The sequence below is a fragment of the Lissotriton helveticus genome, chromosome 11, assembly GCF_964261635.1.
Source record: "Lissotriton helveticus chromosome 11, aLisHel1.1, whole genome shotgun sequence".
NCBI lineage: Eukaryota > Metazoa > Chordata > Amphibia > Caudata > Salamandridae > Lissotriton > Lissotriton helveticus.
In genome coordinates, this window is record NC_136072.1 from 927,937,993 (window position 1) to 927,956,369 (window position 18,377).

The 18,377-nt window shown below is 46.0% G+C and overlaps 1 protein-coding gene across 2 annotated transcripts in view; it reads right to left on the reverse strand.

Annotated features, from left to right (window-relative positions):
• The window catches only part of CASTOR1 (cytosolic arginine sensor for mTORC1 subunit 1), a 145,707-nt gene that overhangs the window by 59,659 nt on the left and 67,671 nt on the right, over positions 1 to 18,377 (reverse strand). For both annotated transcript variants that reach the window (XM_078667238.1, XM_078667239.1), the window contains 2 exons: positions 17,356 to 17,549; positions 17,096 to 17,228 (listed from right to left, as the gene is read on the reverse strand). In XM_078667238.1, coding sequence (XP_078523364.1) covers positions 17,096 to 17,228; positions 17,356 to 17,549 — 327 coding nt within the window. The remainder of the gene's footprint in view (positions 1 to 17,095; positions 17,229 to 17,355; positions 17,550 to 18,377) is intronic.

Here is an 18,377-nt window from a genome sequence, read left to right on the forward strand (position 1 = left end):
CTGCCATGGATCCTCTTTTACGGACCTTGCTGTACAGTTGTGTCAGTAAAATGACTAGGCTGCAACAGAACATTTTTGCAAAATAATGGGGTAAGCCAGTCTGGTTCCAGCAATTTTCCCAGTTTTGCCTGGCAAGATCGGTTATGAATTCCTCCCCCCAGTTCACATCACTTATATCTGTTAAAATGGTGATCTCTTAAATTAATATTGAATGGGAGTGGTCACCGAGGCATTCTGAGCGATGAATTACTCATTGGTATTGGTTTCTTAACATCAAACTAGTCTCTTGAATTTCTCTCAATATCTTTACAGGAGAACTAAACCATACATTGTTCAATGGCATTCTCTACATTGGTGGGCTTTTTGCCGATTATTATGAATCTTTTTTTTTTGCAGGGGGCTTTCTTCCCTTTCAGCCTCGTACTCTTCCGAGTCCCGCGATTCCATCACAAGGATCGGGTCTTCGTCAGCTGCCTATAATTAAGGCATATCTGGCCCAGTCCATCCCCAACATTGATATCTGTTCCCTTCATGTCAACTAGTCTCATCATATTTTGAGTGACTCTGTCCTCTTGTGGTCTGCCTCAAGTTCACCAGTTATTTGTGTATTTGATTGCTATCTGTTTTCAATTTGGTCAAATTTGAATTGATGGTTTCCCTAACAACTGCCTTCAGAAACAGACAGGCAGTTATCATTCACATCACCATTTGGAGCGACTCCTAAACGTATTCCTTAACCTCCTTTGCATGCATTAACCAATTGCTTTATTTCCATTGTCTCGTGGTCAAGGTTATGCTCACTAGATGTGGGTGTGATCGGACAAAAATATGCAGATAGAATAAGTGGATGACCTTCACTGCCAATTGGGTTCAAAGGTAAAAGATGATCTAACCGAGTATATGTGCGGTATGCTGCTGAAATTGGTGAAGGGTGGCAATGCAGACTCTGTTGTGCAAGATGAGGAAACCTTTAGGTGTGGAGTTGGCCTTTTGTCCTTCAATGCAATTCAGTTTGGCTGATGGCAGCCTGGTGCAGAAACTTTTCAACTTTTTGGGGCCTCTCCTGTCACAGCTGGAGACTACCCTGCTGTGAGAAACAACACTCTACACCAAGGTCTTAAAACACCTCTTCCATGCCCTCAGTAAGGATCACTTGAAAAGTCCTTTTTTTTTTTTTTTTTTTTTAAATACTAGTGCATACCTTTATACTTTCAGACTCAATGGCAAAAACAGTCTCAGTTCCAATGCACTGTAGGCTTCAATACAACAAAAAGGCGAGTCAACTGAGCCAAGTTTGAAGCCAAAACAAAGTTTGAGAAAAATAAAATTGGACTCCACGCTAGATGGCAGGAGTGTGTAAAGCATGAGAATCTCCAATAGATACATGCAGCAAATAGGGTTACCATCTTTCCAAGAAATAATACACTGTGGTGAGTCCGGTGGTGTGCCCCGGCAGGGGCTGCTGTACTCAGCCCTAATTTGGGCCCCTATGTCGGCACCATATCCGAGGCGCATACGCCCTGGGGGTGTCCCTACTGAGCATCAGACACTGGGTCTGGACAGGTGAGGAAAGCTGCGGTGTTCCCGGGCGGGGTCTGCCGGCCTGCACTCACTCTCAAGCCCCAGGGTCGGCACCATAATAGAGGTGCAAGGCTAAATCCTCGACTGGAGACCCAGGCCCTGCCTATTCCAGATGCTTCTCTGCTCCTAGATTCCCTGGCCCAGAGTACAATGGAGGGGAGGGAGTATTGCTGCCTCCTTCCCCCAGGGAATGCCCCCTTGCCAAGTCTGGCTCCCGACTCTGCGCCCTAATAGAGGCGCAATGGATTTGTGGCTGTTGGATGGCTGAAATCCAGTGATGCACTGGTTTGCTGCTGCCTTTCTGTTGAGCCCTGCTCAACCCAACCTGACCTTCGCTGGTAGGTCTTCCAAGGAGCGGCTGGCAGTGGCCTTTCAAGACTCCTGATACCCTAAATCAACGCTCCAACTGATCCATGGGGGCTGCCTCACTGGTCCAAAGCCCTGCCCTCTTTTCAGATACTGTCTACCAGTGGCCGGGGCTGCGGCCTCTACTTGCTCCATGTGGAGGCCCGACTGGCGTGGATGCCAATCCTTTGGGGACGAGTAGAAGCAGGTGCCTGCCATTGCCCAATTGAGGTCGAGCCACTGCTTTGCCCTGGACACGAAGGGTCACTCATCCTACCTGTCTCTCTGACAAGTTTTGGTTCAAGTGCGCAACGTCAATTACCCCACGTCAGATGTACCCCGCGGGCCCCTAGCTGACGACATGGGTTCGTCCTATGCCAGGGCCAGGTTACACAACTAGAATGCAGGACAGACAACCTGGAGGGCAGCTCCCGGTGCAACAACATTTTGATTTTGGGACTCCCGGAGTGGGTCGAAGGAACTGACCTGTGGCCTACCTAGAGTCTTGGTTCAAGTCATTCATGCCTGCCTCGCAGCTACCCCCTTTTTACCCTTGAAAGGGCTCATCATGCCCCGGCGCGGCGCCTGCCTCCGGGCACCCCCCTCACCTAATGCTGGGCAAAACTCCTTCACATCAAAGACAGGGATGTGGTTCTTCGAGCCGCCAGGCGGAGTGGGTCTCTCCAAGTGGAGAACAAGCACATCATATTATTCCCAGACTACACTCGCGCTGCTCAGCGCCAGCGATCCTCCTTCCTGGAGGTGAAGTTTCGCTTCCGCCAGCGGGGTATACAATACTCATTGTTGTTTCCAGCACCCCTGAAGATAATCTTTGAGGGAGCTACATTCTTCTTCGCCGACACTGCCAAAGCATGGGACTGGACTGATCGGCTCTCGAAAGACTCTTGGCTGCCAGACGCTAATAGCGCCTTGTGGGCCCAAGGATCCCGGGACAAGTGTCAACACAAGAAAAGTACTTAGGCACGGGTACTGCCTGGGTACTTTTCTTGTGGTCCTTACCCGGGCTCCCTAGTTAGCGCTCTTAACCTGGAACAAATCATCCCTGACCAGAGGTGTGTCCTGCTCGTAGACACAAACTTGGAACCAGTCTCAGCAGACACGGATGAGGAGCCCTTACATTTTCACCTCTGAGGAAGCCCCCAGCAGGTCAGGCACCTCCCGGCAAGACTCGCCAACGCCTCCCATTGTGACCCCCCCTCAGACTGCAGACACTCATCTAATTGTCCCTATCTGCTTCATCCTTGCCTCAACTTAAGTACCACTTTGATACTGCTCTTATGTTTCCCTGCCGTTACCGGCCTTTCTTTCATACTGATGTTCTTTTTATGAGAAGCTCATCTTGTTTGCTCCAGGCACATGCTTTCCTTGCTCCCCACAATATATTAGAGTAGTTGCATCATGTTCCGTTTGAAAGTAGTGTCATTTGCGGTAGGTCCCCAGTATTGGGAAAACTCCGCTCCCCAGTTGCTACACAACCCCGTTGCCTCTTTCCTCCTTCCATTCCCAACAATACGGTGGGTGGGTAGAACCAGGCCTTGGCATCTGGTGCAACTCCTGGGATACAAGACCTTCCGGTGTGTTCTCACACATACCCATAACACCTTGTCGTGACTCCTTCCGCTGACGCCCAACTCCTCACTCAACATTTGAGGCATGCATACTGCTAGCAAGAGCTACGCGGTACACTCCTACATCAAGCATAAACAGGCGCACATGCAGTTTTTGCAGGAGACGCACATCACCAACGGGGAGTATTACCAACTGTCCAAGCGACGGAGGGGCATCTTCTATGCCGCCACCACCTACTTAGCGTTCGTGCGAGGAGCCATGGTATGGAGTCGTCCTGGGGTCCCTTCCAAAAAACTTGCAGGGTGGTTGACACCGATTGTTGATACGCACTCTTTGAGGGACACTTAGACAGCTAACCTGTAGTCCTAAGTAGTATCTATGCATCCAACACAGATCAGGGGAAATTCGAGGAATCCCTGTTCAGCACGTTGGCCCACTACACCGAGACGCCATGGATACTAGGGGGAGACTACAATTGTGTACTCAACCTTGCCTTAGATGTGTGTCCCCCTCTGTTTCCCGCCTTATGGGCAGATGGAGCACTTCCGTGCTTGGGCACACCAATGGTCGTTAACTGACGCATGGAGATTCCGACAAAAAATTATACTTATTTCACTCTATCCCACATAACCTCCACATGCGCCTCAACCGCTTCCTCTGCTCTCCCACGATAGTCCCCCTAATCCAGCATGCGGATTACGTAGGCTGGGTCCTCTGTGACCACAACACGCATCTGCTGGCCCTTGGGTGAAGGCCCCGCTTACCACCTACTCCCAATTTGACACTACCTCATGATTGTCTTGAGGACAAGGTCTTCCGTCAGGATCATGAAACGAACATCCGCCATTATTTTTCTGGAAATCACAACACGTCGTCCACCAGGACTCTGGAATGGGACCCCTTCATGGTTGTGACTATGGGTGCTTGTATCATACAGATAGCAGGAGCACGTAGACTGCTAGAGAGAGACCTGAAGAAGGCGGGACACAATCTGGCTGTCCTTAGTAAGGCAGCCGACACCACTCCAGCTTCCATGACCAGGCTGGTGGAGGCAAAGACCGCCTACACGACACTTCTCAAACACTTGAGAATGAAAAAATTGATGAATGAAATGGCATTTGTATAGCGCATGGCCACCTGGGAACATCCCAGCGCTGAGCAGTGAATAGAGGAAACAGAACCCTAGGGAAAGAGCAAGTTCTTTAGCTGTTTTCGGAAGGCAGGATTGTTAGATACCCAGAACATTAAGGTTCACGTCCCCAGCTCACACCGAGAAGCCGAAAGAACTGGCGCGCTCTTGGCGTGGTTGATCCGACAGGACACTGAGTCCCACCCAGTTACAGAGGTGGTCACCACCTCCGGTGACAAGATCTGCACCCATCTGGCATCTTGCAAGCCTTCTACAACTATTACGATGTCATATACCGCGTGCGGCTGACTGACCAGTAGGAACAAGTGGATCAGTTCCTAGGCGGCCTTGATCTACCCCCAGATTCCCACTCTCGCGCAGGCCTCCCTGGACACTGAGATCCCGCCGGCTGATGTAAAGCAGGCGATCCTTGACCTGGCTCAAAATAAAACCTCAGGCCCAGATGGTCTACCCTTAGAATACTACAATTTTTTCAGCTCCCTTGGTGCCTAGGTTGGCGGCAATGTATGGGGCGGCCCTGGAGAAAGGTGAACTTCCCCACTCACTTTGAGAGTCCATCTTGGTCTTGATGCCGAAACCATCCTAGGGGTGGATTGTAAAATCCTGAGCAAAATACTAGCCAACTGCTATGCCCAGGTCCTCCCGGGGCTGGTACACTTCGACCAGAACGGCTACGTCCCCGGCAGAAGCACCTCTCAAAATATTAGTCGCATTTTCATGTTAAGGACTCGGTGGGGGGATAAATTTTCCTCACGCCGCCTGTCTCGACCTTGACTTCGAGAAGGCGTTTGAGACCCTGTCTTGGGCTTACCTCTTTACTGTGCTCCGCCGTGTGGGAGTGGGACACTAACTTTTTGCATACACAAAGCTATTATACTCTAAGCCCTCCTCCCAGATGTGCCTGGGCTGCTACACCTTGACCCCCTTCTCAGTGGGCCATAGAACGCACCAGTGATGGCCGCTTTCCCCCCTACTCTTTTCCCTGGCTTTGGAGCCCCAAGCTGTGCGCCTTCGGTGGGAGGCGGAAGGACTGGGGTATCCCCTTAGCAGGTAAGAACCACAGTGTGTCCCTCTATGCAGACGACCTGCTACTCTTCATATGAGATGTTTCGGCCAACCTCGACCCTCTTTGTGTACCACTGTCGAACTTTGAGGGAACAGTTGGCCTGCGGGTCAAATGGACAAAATGCACTGTATATCCGCTCTGCCCCGACCTTCCCCCACGAAAGGTGTGCATTGGCGACTCTCACCTCGCCTGGCATGTGAAAGCACCTCATTATCTGGGTATTGTCCGTGCCATATGCCCCGAGACATGTATGAGGGCAACCACCGGTGGGCTCTAGCAGGTATACGCTCTAAGGTTGACTTTAAGGACCCTTGCCCTAGCCTCTTTAGGGAAGATCGTGCTGGTGAAGATGGTCATTCCGCCTCGCCTCCTATATTACTTTGAAAACCTCCCAGTCATTCTTCCCATTCCTTATTTAAGGAACTGGGCACCCTGCTCTGCTCCCTTGTATGAGGGGGATGAGTGTCGTCGAGTTGCTCTGGTGAAGCTGCAGCTGAATCGGGGAGGTCTCAGGCCTCATCATTTGAGGCATACTTTTTGGTAGCGCAGCTCCAGTGGCTGTCTCGTTGGGCAGCAGGGAGCTATCTCAGGAGACACTGCCAGGGATTTGTCGCTTACTTTTTTCTAGGAGCCCAGCCCACCTCAACCAGTCCCATACAGGCCACTAAAGCCCAGGCAGGTATGCTCCGGATTCACCAACTCTCTTGAGGGACTCCACAATACACCCCAGTGTGGCCGCTAGTTGGCCTGCCTCGAGGTGGGGGGCTATTACACAGCCTGGGAAATACGATCCTGGACTGATCACTCACTTCTCGAACTGGCAGCCCTATTTTCTGAGGGCCAGCTTCTACCTTTTGACCAACTGGCTGAGAAGAGCAGGCTCCACCCGTGGCAGTTCCTCCTCCATCGACAGCTTATACATGCCTGCAGGCATTTCCGGGATTTTTCTGGAGGTGAGCCCACCCCCTAACCCAGTGCTCAACGTTGTGTTAACTATGGGTCCCGGGCGCCATCTCATTACCTTGTTATATAAGGCCATATGAGAATTGTCACACGTACTTCTCGCCCCACTTCGCCACTAATGGGAGGATAAATAAGGAAGGCCGATTCATGACAAAGAATGAGAGTGAGCTCTCGAGTTTCCCAAAAAAAGTCTACTGGAACTCCAGCTTCAAGAATATACAGTATTTCATACTACATCAGGCCTATTCGACGCCGGCACAGTTTCATGGGTACTTCCCGGAGTCACAATTTGCTTGCCCTCGCTGTCACGCCCCTAATGTGGAGCTCTTCCACATGTTCTGGGATTGTCCAACTTTGCAGCACTTTTGGCATACCATTAATGCTACAATGCGAGAGGTCACAGGACTCCCAGACATCGATTCCTGGAAAGCCTCTTCACTAGGCATAGGAAACAACTTAAAGTGCAGACACACTTTGCAGCTCTGGCCCTTCTTTTAGCCAAGCGAGCCATCACTGTGCACTGGTGCAGAACAGCGCCGCCCCCGCCCCACTAGAGGCATAGATAGGAGCTGTATGCAAGTGGGGCGTAGCAGAGGAAGCCGTGCTCCAAAACAGGAGGTGCATTGGGCGCGCCATCGCCCCATTTCCCGAGTGGGCAATGCTTCTCATGCTCTTCCACCAAATGACTGCCAAATATGCTACACCCCCACCGTCACAAAACACGCAAGGCTTGCCCACATAAATGCCTGCTCCCTCCCCCCCCCCACCACCGTCACAAAACACGCAAAGCTTGCCCAAATAAATGCCTGCTCCCTCTACTACCCCCCCTACCCCCTCCCCCCCCCCCCAGGGTGAGAACTGCTCTCCTCATGAGGTCCCCTTAGTCTTACCCTGTAAATGCCTCTGCTGTAGTCAAGGTAGCTAGGACATCACAGCACGCTCCCCTGCATCAGCGCCTGTGCTCCCAGTCATCTTCATTGCAGTCGCAACATTCACCCCGAACCCCGGCCCCCCTCTCCCCCACACCGCACAATCCCCTATTTACATCCCAAGTTGATAGTTAAGGTTTCTTTCTTGGATATGATGCCAGTGGTAGCTTACCGCTCCTAGGGACCCCAGTGAATGTAGCCTGAAGCCTGATAAGTAACTACTGTGCGCTGCACTTCACCTCAAATGTATCATTGTATCTTCTATGTACTGCATGCAACATTGTGTGGTTATATTATGTAATGGCATTTTCGCATCGAAAATCCAATAAAATGTTTGTTTTTTAAGTTCACATACATATTAATTATTTAGAATATCAATTATAAAAATAAGAATTTTTACTTTAGTTGCATATTAATTTTATTTTTTGTAATGGCTGTAATCCCAATACCCCTACGCCCATCTAGCACATCCCAGCCAAGACACATGAGCTGGACCTCTTCACAGCGGCACCGGGTTTCATGCTAGCAGCTCTTTCCTCTTCCTTTCCATACTGTTGCCAGCAACCTACACAGCAGCATGCTGACCTGCCATGTCCCCTGCTAGCTCTTTCCATGAAGAGAGAATGGCTATTACAAAGCCACCTTTCAACCAGTGACACGCCTTTCGTTCACAGACCTACATCTGATGATCTGAGGGCTACCCAGAAGATCACATTGTGCACACAAGGGACAACTAAATGTGAAAGCAACACAATTCCAAATTATTTTACAAACAGACAATACAAAAGTTGCAACTGATCACAGTTTTCCGTTTTTACTGATTTTTACAGATGAATACAGACAGTAAACCATGTGTTTCTGATTGGTATTTATTTTTAAACGTAGAAAAATACAGAAAGGTTTGCTTCTTGTGAGGAACTCTCCATGCTGTCCTTCATGAATTCCAGGCCAACAGCTGAGCAGATAGAGAGCAGGAGGATGAGATTTCCATAAATGCAGGCATGTGTTAACATATATTTGAATACAGCTCATATGTACATGTAGGTGTAGTGTTTTGTTGTATTAGTCTGCCTCATTTGCTAAAACGTGACTGGCAAAGTTTAAGTGCATGTTTATCACTTCGATCAATGTGGAAATATACATTTTACAACTCAATGTATTCTCAAAACACAAAATAAATACGAATAAACACCAATAAGATGGACAAAAAAAATATGAACAAATACAGACAGAAAGGCAAAAAAAAAAAAAAAAATACCATAAAACCCAGAGTCCTACTTCTGAACCTTTTCCGAAATCCACAACGTGGCCATTAGTGAGTAACGTGACATTAAAACTCTGCTTTGACGTGCACCTGCCTGGAAGCTTTTCAGATAGGCTCACCTTATTATTTGGTTCATTTTTTTTTTTAAGCAGCCGCGACCCACTAGCGTTGGCCTATGAATCCTACAGAACCTACCTTCCTCATGCCAGACATCACCCTGAAGACATGTATGTCACGCATCTAGCGTAACAAAGGCAGTACTTCTCTCCCGTCGGTGTAATTTATGCATTTAATGGTGATGGAGGAGATTATTTTTATTTTGTAAATACGAGATTATCGCTGGAACATCGAGTCCTGCTGTTCAGTGAGACGGGTGTGAACCTTACCATTTCACAACCGATTAGGGTTGCATAAACAGGCCTACTTCGACTTATGAAAACATGTGAATGGCTGCTAATAAGAGAGAATACATCAGCAAGCGTGGCGGATGCGTGGTTGCTGGAGAGGATGCTGAAATATTTCCTGCCAGAGCCGCTGCAAAGTTTCCAAGTGTGCTTCTGAAACAAACGAGTGGCCTGGATTTGTTTCTATTTAGCAAACAGCTCAGCTGTCACGTGCTGTGTTTGGGTCTGTATTGGTGCCAAGGCTGAACCATGAGAAGCTGTCTTTTTAAAGGCCCGGCTACCCGGCGCATACTGGAGTATAGAGTACACTGAAAAAAGTTTCCATGACACAGACGACTTACTCTGCCTCAGGGGACATGTAGAATTGCAGGGAAAATATTCATTTTAATAGACGGTAGGTATAACAAAGTGATGCAGAAAGCTTTAAGAAGGCCGAAGACTCGAGGGGTGCTGGTGGCTTCCCCATCTTGGTTCCACGAAGAACGACCGACTTTTAGGCAGAGAAGGGCAGTGATGGTTGTGTATTTTGGCCAATGGGGTCTGGATTAACAGTGATCAATTGATCTGGGTAAATACGCTTTATAATTGTATGTTAAGATTATGTTGTTTTAGCTTAGGATGCTCTTGTCGTTCTCTATATAGGCTTTATCTTTCCTCTTTTTCTCCTTGGTGTTTTTCTTTTCCTGTTTCATTCATTCTTTCTTTTTCCTTCTTTTTCTTATATCTTTGTAGTATTCCTTCTTCCTCGTAAGCGGTATTTTTACCAAACTGTAAATTTGGAGTTGCATTTTGAGTATTATATTTGGGTGTATTTGAATTGTTTATTGGTTTCTAGGTTATAATTTCATTACACACAGTTAATCTGTCCTGTACTCCAAATGTGTTAACTAATTGTTATTTTGTTATATTTCTTGAAAATGTAATAAAGAATGTGAACTAAAAAAAAGGGGGCCACAAAGTTAGGTGAAATTGCCATGTGATACTGAAATACCCCAATGAAGGACCTCGCACCCGATGCGCAACATTTTACAGATAAACTTCTGAATGGGTCACAGAGTAATGACTCTTTCCCACGACCTTCCCAATAAAGGCTCCTTCTGTGGGTGACGCTGCAGCAACACAGGATCTCAATCTCCAGTGAAGAAACCACAGCATAATCATATGACCCACATGCACCAGCAGCGGGTGCCTGCATCCAAAGCAACAGATCATAGATGTTAACCCTTTCCTGCAGGAAACCAGCTCACTTTGTAACCATGTTTAAATATAGCATGAGTTATAGCACTAAGCCAGTGGTGACACATTCAAGAGACACCACCTTGTATTACAGGTTTGAAGTGGTTATTAGCCCTGTGCTGCAGGCCGAAGGAATCGAATAGGTGTGTTCTAAAATACGGCATGTACTGCAAATATAAAATAATTACTGCTGTACACGGCAAATGACAATGGAACGTGCAGCTAGGGTGTACTCCAGGGCAACTGCTTCATTCTGGCCAAAATGATTCCCATGAGGAAAAAGGCGTTCACTTGCAAAACGGTGATGGTTAGCAGCAGTACTACTCAGACACCTATTTCTGGGTTGATGAGATACTGAAACAACATACTCAAGAGAGAACCGGGGAGCACTGAAGAGGAGATGGATGGCCTAAAGAACAACACAAACAACAGACTCCACACTAAAGTGACAATCTACTGTTGCAAAAAGCAATTAATTCATCTGTAGCAATCCTCTGCAACTTGAACCACGTGTAGATTCACATTTTGTACCTTATTCCTCCATCTTGCTGTTGGCTCTGAAATCACTCTTAAAAATGAGCTTTTTTTTAAATATATGATGACTTCTATAGGTGGAGTCAATGTGATTCACAATAACATCAAGCAAAATGCCACATTGCTGCTGGCATCTTTAGATTTGACCAGTGCCACTGGATTAAAGTACACCACCAGGATTCCTGTGCTGAAGAACAACACCTCATCTGCCTAAGTAAACACAACTTGTACACAAAATCCAGTAATTTATAGCATCCTGATCACTCTTTCGAGCTTGCCCCATTCTTCAACTCCAAGCCTTTTCATGCTCTCTTGTTCTAGAACCACACCTTCTTGCATCTTCTCCATTTACTTGTTAGATAATAAGATGTCACTAGCACATTTCTCCACCAGCCCTCATAAAACAAAATACGTTTGAATTCTTCTTGAACTTAAGATGCAGATTCTTCCTTCATTCTTCGTATTTCTCTTTGGGGTTTCCCCAATTTCACAATCTAGAATTGGACACCACTCTTCAGGTGATATCTGACCTGACCAATGGTTATAAAACGATAACTGTCTTTATCTAGCACCTCTCTATGTCCTGCCTACACATCCCCTAGCAGTTCCATCACTCTTAAGGCCCTGTTTGGAATTGAATGGTCATGGGACAGGACGACGTTATCCCCTATCACATAGGGCAAGAGATTGTCTGATCCAAATGCCACCTCTTAACAGACACTTCTCTGACCATTCAAAGTTTTGGGTACTATTTCTGCTCTGAGGCACCGGTCCCATTCAAGCTCCTCTGCACCTTCCTTAAAAAAAGGGATTGTTTAATTAACTACTTCTAGTTGCTGGTCAATTTGAAGATTTCCATTTTTGCAGTAGCTCTGCGACCTTCACCAAGTCAAAACAATAATACAGTCGACCTTCATGCCTAATTCATAACGTAGCAAGCACCATTAGCGAGACTGAAGCTCCCAATTCTAGAAAACCAGGAATCTGCTCGTGGCGTTGCCACCACTGAATCACAGTCAATGGGGCAGAAGTCAGAGTGGACGAAGAACTCCACTCCACAGGCTTTGATTGGAGACCTAGGTTGGGCCACATGGAAGATCTCCTGTCCCAAAATATAGTTACTGCAGTCCTCAGGTGGGTGCAATGGAAACCAATGAGCTCTTTGAATCACGCTATCTATGTCCCAATTGTGCAACGCCGGGAAAGCCTCCCTGAACAAGCGGACAATACATCCCTGCAGATCATCCCCTTCTGCTCCTTCAGGGATGCCCAAGACTCTAAGGTTGTTCCAACTAAATCTGTTCTACAGATCCTCCAGAATGAACGAAAGAGTCATCAGCTGGGATTCATGTTGCAGAGAGGATGTTTTGACTAATCTATCAGAATACATTTAGAAACTGTAGCCCAAGGATCGGATTAAAGTAAGCAGCTGTTTCAAACATTCAAAATAATCTGTGATGTTGAGGATCCTTGGGGTGCAGCACATCTTACTGGACTGGACTTGGAAGGAATAGGAAGGGGATGGGGTGTGATACAGTGGTGGCGCACCCGGATGGGCTTCAGGGCTATGTCCTCCTTATTTAGTGAACCATTTTTAAATTACATCAACGATGAATAATCGGTTATTATTCACTATTGGTATAATAAAAAAGAATGCCTAACTTCAAGTTCAGCAGCAACCAGTGACGCGGTCTGATGCTGGCGCATACACATGAGGGCATCTGCACCAGCCATCATAGAGACTGTCCAGGGCTGAGGAAGTCCCAGCCCAGAAACCATGGCCTCAGTGCCTCCCCAGCTGTGATATTCTGAATCATCACAGCTATAGGTGGTCCTGGACGCTGTAGGCTTAAACCTGCAATGCACAGGCTGCACATCAATCAGCCTGTCACCCCACCCTTTCCAAATTAATCACAAGACTGTGCAGTTTGAAGTTTAATGCTCCAGAGCTGGTTGAAGCGGGAAGGAGCACTGTGGAGCCCAAACAGGACCTGCACAGACAGCAAGTTAGGAAAATAAAATGCTTAAAAAAGTTTTGTGGGTGAATGTGTGTGTCCGTGAGGAAGAGCCTGTGCATAAGTGATGTCTGTATGAGTGAAAGTGAGGCAGTGAGTGATGGAGCGACAGTGAGTATGATCAAGTCTGAGTGAAAATTAGTGAGTGATCTTCATATTGAGTGCAAGTGAGAATGTTTGACAGTACGAATGAGGGCACATGAGTGTGGGTGAAAATGAGTACAAACGAATGCAAGTCACTAGAGTTTGAATGAATAAGAGTTAGAAAGCGAGTGAGTATAAATGTGTTTGAGGGCATGTAAGTGAGAATGAATGAGAATGAAAATGAGTGAGAACAACAGAGTGAGTGAGAATAAGTCAGTGAGTGAAAATAAGCGAGAATAGGTGAGTAGGATGAGTGCAAGTGAGTAAATACGAGTGAGGGTACAAGTGAGTGCTAGTGTAAATGAGAGTAAGTGAAAGTGAGTGAATGAGGCTAAGTGACAGTGAGTAGGAGTGAGTGCAAGTGAATGTGAATGCGTGAGAGAGGTAATAGTGAGAATGTGTGTGAATGAGTGAATATGGGCATGAATGAATGAAAGCACATCAGAATGAGTGAGTGAGAGAGAATGTGGTGTTATATTTGCAAGTCTGCAGTTGCCCCTGGAATACTGAAGATAATTCTGGGCTTACAGAGACACCCACTGCAAAATGCTATTACTGGCATAGTGGAAGTAATTCGTAACAGAAGCCGTGCATGTGGAAAAAAAAACTAGCAGTGCCATACTAGAAGTATTAAGTGGCACTGGCATGCCAGAGATAATACTGGATACTGGCATACAAAAGGAAATACTTTGCACTGGCACCATACAGTAATGCTTGGCACTAACTTACTACAGGTAAAATGTGGCACTAGCAGCAATTCTTGCCATAATAGGTACCACTTGCAAAATACTGACACTGGCATACTGGAGTTAATTCTTAGCATGTGGGCCACCCATAGGAAAAATGTTAGCACTGACATACTGCAGAAAAGTCTTCATATACGAGGCAACATGATGGTGCTTTCACACTGGGGGTAATTCTATGGAAGAACTATTACATCTAGGAGGGAGGCAAGCATGACAAAGTGCTAGCCCTGACATACTTGAGATACTTTTTGACGCAAGGGTTAAAGTTGGTGTATGTGTATATATATATATATATATATATATATATATATATATATATATATATATATAGAGAATCCTTCAAACCTCCACATGCAGCGGTAACAGCAGCGGCGAGAGAAGAGACAGACCCCACGTAGTCCAGGCAAGATGTTGTTTATTTTAAGTGCCTTCCAAAATGTAACGTTTCGAGTACTGGCGTACTCTTGTTCACACACCACATTTCAAACATTGGAAAGTTCTTTTATCTGCTTGGGGAAAGCCCGCCCATTGGGCCACACCTCCCACACGTGAATCATATGGTTGTGTCTGATACCAGATAGCAAGAAATTTAAAGGCATAGTGCATCTATTTACAGTGACTATATACAATGGTTGCATCCAAAGAGAACACACATTGCTTTATGCTGCATGCTTGAATGATTATTGCTGGTAATTCAGATTGGTTACTGTTTGTGCAGAATATATACAAAGAATTTAATGCACTTACAGAAAATTGTGCATGTCCTCTGTCGCATTCAACCCATTGGGTTGTTTGCTGTCGAGTTTGATGATGTACTGCGTTTCTAAACGGCGTAATAGTTTTTCACGATCACCACCCCGTCTCAACGGAGCAACAGCATCAATGACGAAATATTTAAGGCATGACAGATCCCTGTTGTGCCTGCTGTTGAAGTGGCGTGCTACCGGATATGCCGCATCGTAATTAACTATAGCACGAAGGTGCTGCAATATTCGAACATGCACCTGTGCGCCAGTGCTGCCTACATAGCGCAGGCCGCAGGTGCAAGTAAGGACGTACACCGCGAACTCCGTACGGCAATTGTAATTGCCGTGAATTGAGGAATCAGAATCAGAAAAAGGAGTGCGGTAATGGGTGGTATTCTGGCCGAACTTGCACGCTCGACATGAGGCGCATTTGTGAAAGCCTTTACCTCCAAACCAGTTGGTGATCTTCGGCAATTCAGGGCTAGATTGTACTAACTTGCTGCGCATACTGTATGCTCGCCTGAATGTGACCACCGGTTTGTCTGGGGTCCTGTCGCGTAAGACTCCATCTGTTTTTACAATTGCCCAATGCTTGTTAATTATGGATTTTATCTTGCGATGCTGTCTGCTGTACGTGGTTACCAATCTAGTGACATTAGGTGCGCTGTTGTCTTCAGGGGGTTTAGGTACGAACAAAGAGTCCCTAGATCTTTGTTTGCTCTTTTGCAATGCTGTGGCTAAACAGGTTTTGCTGTAGCCCCTGGCCTCTAATCTCTCAAGCATTGCCGTCGCCCCCTCCTCAAACTTTTCCTGAGTATTGCATATTCGCTTAAGGCGTAATAGTTCGCCCAGCGGAATGCTCATGATGACATGTCTGGGGTGGCCACTGCTGGCGTGTAAAATACTGTTACCAGCAGTGGACTTTCTATGTAGGGAAGTGATAATCTTGTTGCCCATGATGTTAATAGAGACATCAAGAAAATCAGCCGAAGTTTCGCTGATATTAGAGGTGAAAAACAAATTAAATTGATTCACATTAAGTGCATTCACAAAATTTTTAGCACTCGCCATGTCCCCTTCCCATACACAAAAAATATCATCGATGAAGCGCATCCAATGTTTGACACATTCAAATCCACAAATGCCTGGTAATTCCTGCTCCTCCCACAGCCCCACGTGCAAGCACGCGTAGCTGGGGGAGAAGCAGGAACCCATGGCTACACCACGTATCTGTTTCCAAATTTCTTTTCCAAACAAAAAATAATTGTTCTCCAAACACCATTGTACCAAATTACAAATCATTTTGTTGTGGCTGTAATACATGCAAGATTTGCGCCCCAAAAAATGTCTTATACCCTCAATACCTTTCTTGTGTTCGATGCAGGTGTATAAGGACTCGATGTCCAGAGTGATGATGCACCAGTTCTTTTGCCATGCTATATATATATATATATATATATATTGCAAGGCAAAATTATGGAACTGGCATATTGTATGTAGTTTTTGGCATGGGGATACCCATGGCATATGGGGAGAAAGCCATAACTAAATGTTGTTCCTGGGACAATGGAGATAATTTTTGACATGTTGGTGTACCCATAGTATGTTCTGAAGAAAATGGGGTCAGCTCCTTGGAAGCATCAGGTTTTATTGGTTTGTCACATCGTGGAAGGACTTGAATATTTAATGAGTGCCCTTTCAAAGCATATGACTTCAGAGCAAATTTATGTGAAAATTGTGGTTAAAAAAGCATTTTTTGCCCCCATTTTGTAAAACATTTTTTGTAAGGGTGGAAAGTAGAAGTCAGACTTGTTTGCTTGAATTTGAGGCAAGCATTGCACCCTACCGCTTCCAAAGGTCACCAGCCAGCACAGGTACGATATTTTCTGTGGCAGTCCATGAGGATTAGCATTAAGTCCGGAGCAGGCACAAGTACCACAGACGCTCTCAGGAACTTCTATAAGATGCCTTGAATGAGGGTGTCAAGCTCTTGCATTTCCGTCTGGCTTTCATAGGCAGACAAAGAACATTTTTACGAGGAGAAAGCAGACAAGGTTCCTTTATTCAGTGAAGCTACATGCATAAGCTCTAATCATAACCCAAATACCTACTTCCACCACCTGACCAGGATTTCTAAAACTCTCCGAGCCATACCCTAGCACACTGTTTACACACCCTCAATTCTCTGGATTTCCAGGTGGTAAGCTCCACCATATACTTTCTCTCTATCAAATAGATCCTCCTATGACACTGTATTTCTGCCTAAAAGACTCATCCCCTACCTCGAACTCAAGATGCAATCCAGCCTGTCTAATCCTTCCCATGATCTGGAAATGATTTCCTACTTGCCCACACTTTGCTTTGGGACTCACATGAACTCACCTGGTTTCGATTTCAAGAAGCCATTACTGGCCTCCTCGTGCTTCACACGGAGGAGTTCACCGTTCACTTCCTGGAAGATATTGAACTCTGGAGCCAGTGTGTGGATCACCGTAGACAGATCCTGCTCCCGGATCTAAAAAGGAGGATATAAAACAGAGAAACTTCATACAAACTACTTAAACCCATTACTACACTTAGTCCTAAAAATGATGAATATGTGTGACAACTTCATACATCCTAGCCCAGAAGCCTGTCCTCACCAGAATGTAATCTGTCTGGTATGTGGAGAGCATCAGCACCGAGACATTGTGCTCTGCCAATGGAGCAATCACTGATTTGGCAATCTTGGTCACACCAACCGGCTGAGCATCATTCGTGGAGCAGCCATTAGTCAGCACATTGAGTACTAGCCATGTGGCATCCACCACCTGCAGAAAGTCTGAAGCGGGCAGCTCTGGAAGACAAGAGGGAGGAAAATCAGCACTAAATGGCAAAAAGAATAACAAAGGTGATCTGTCCAGCATTGTTTCAAATCTTTTGTTTGGAAATAGGCGCTTCAGTAAAGGGATAAAAAGCTTAGAACTGAACATTAGCTACACAAGGTATTTGTGAATATGCACACATCAATCAGTACTATGTGGTTACATTTTTGCACTTACTGGTGTTTTTAGTAAATAAAACTATTTGGGGAATGAAGCCCAGCTCAGGAACAAGCAGCAAAGGGATGCAAGGTGGTCGTCAGAGGTACCAACAGCAACATTCTGTGCACTGACTGCAAGATTTAAGTCAAACAATAAATACAGCTGCAAGACTGACAATTTAGATCCTAATACACCTTTACCCAAGATGAGGAATTGGAATGAGAGGTATAGTTTTTCCATCTTTGCACAGATGGAGGATGTTGGTGGAGTTCTGATGTGGCATTCCTCACCTTGGAATACTCTATTTCTTGAGGTTTTATCTCGTTTGTCAATCACTCTCTTGTGTACATCACTACTATTAAGAGGAGGGGTTACCTATTCTCTTCCTATTACGGGAAACTACTGTGAAATATAAAAGGTAACTAGTGAAGGTGTCATTATGAATTTTGGAGTAGCACCTGCTCCATTATTAATCAACTAAACTAACCGGTCGGATGATTTGACTAGCACTTAAAGCCTCGGGTTGGCGCCTTAGCATCTAAACATGTTTCAAAAGAACGAAAAACTGCTTCTATCACATCATCTGCAGAAGAACCAATTCTCAATTCACATAGTTCTCCTCTAATTTCTATCACCCAATA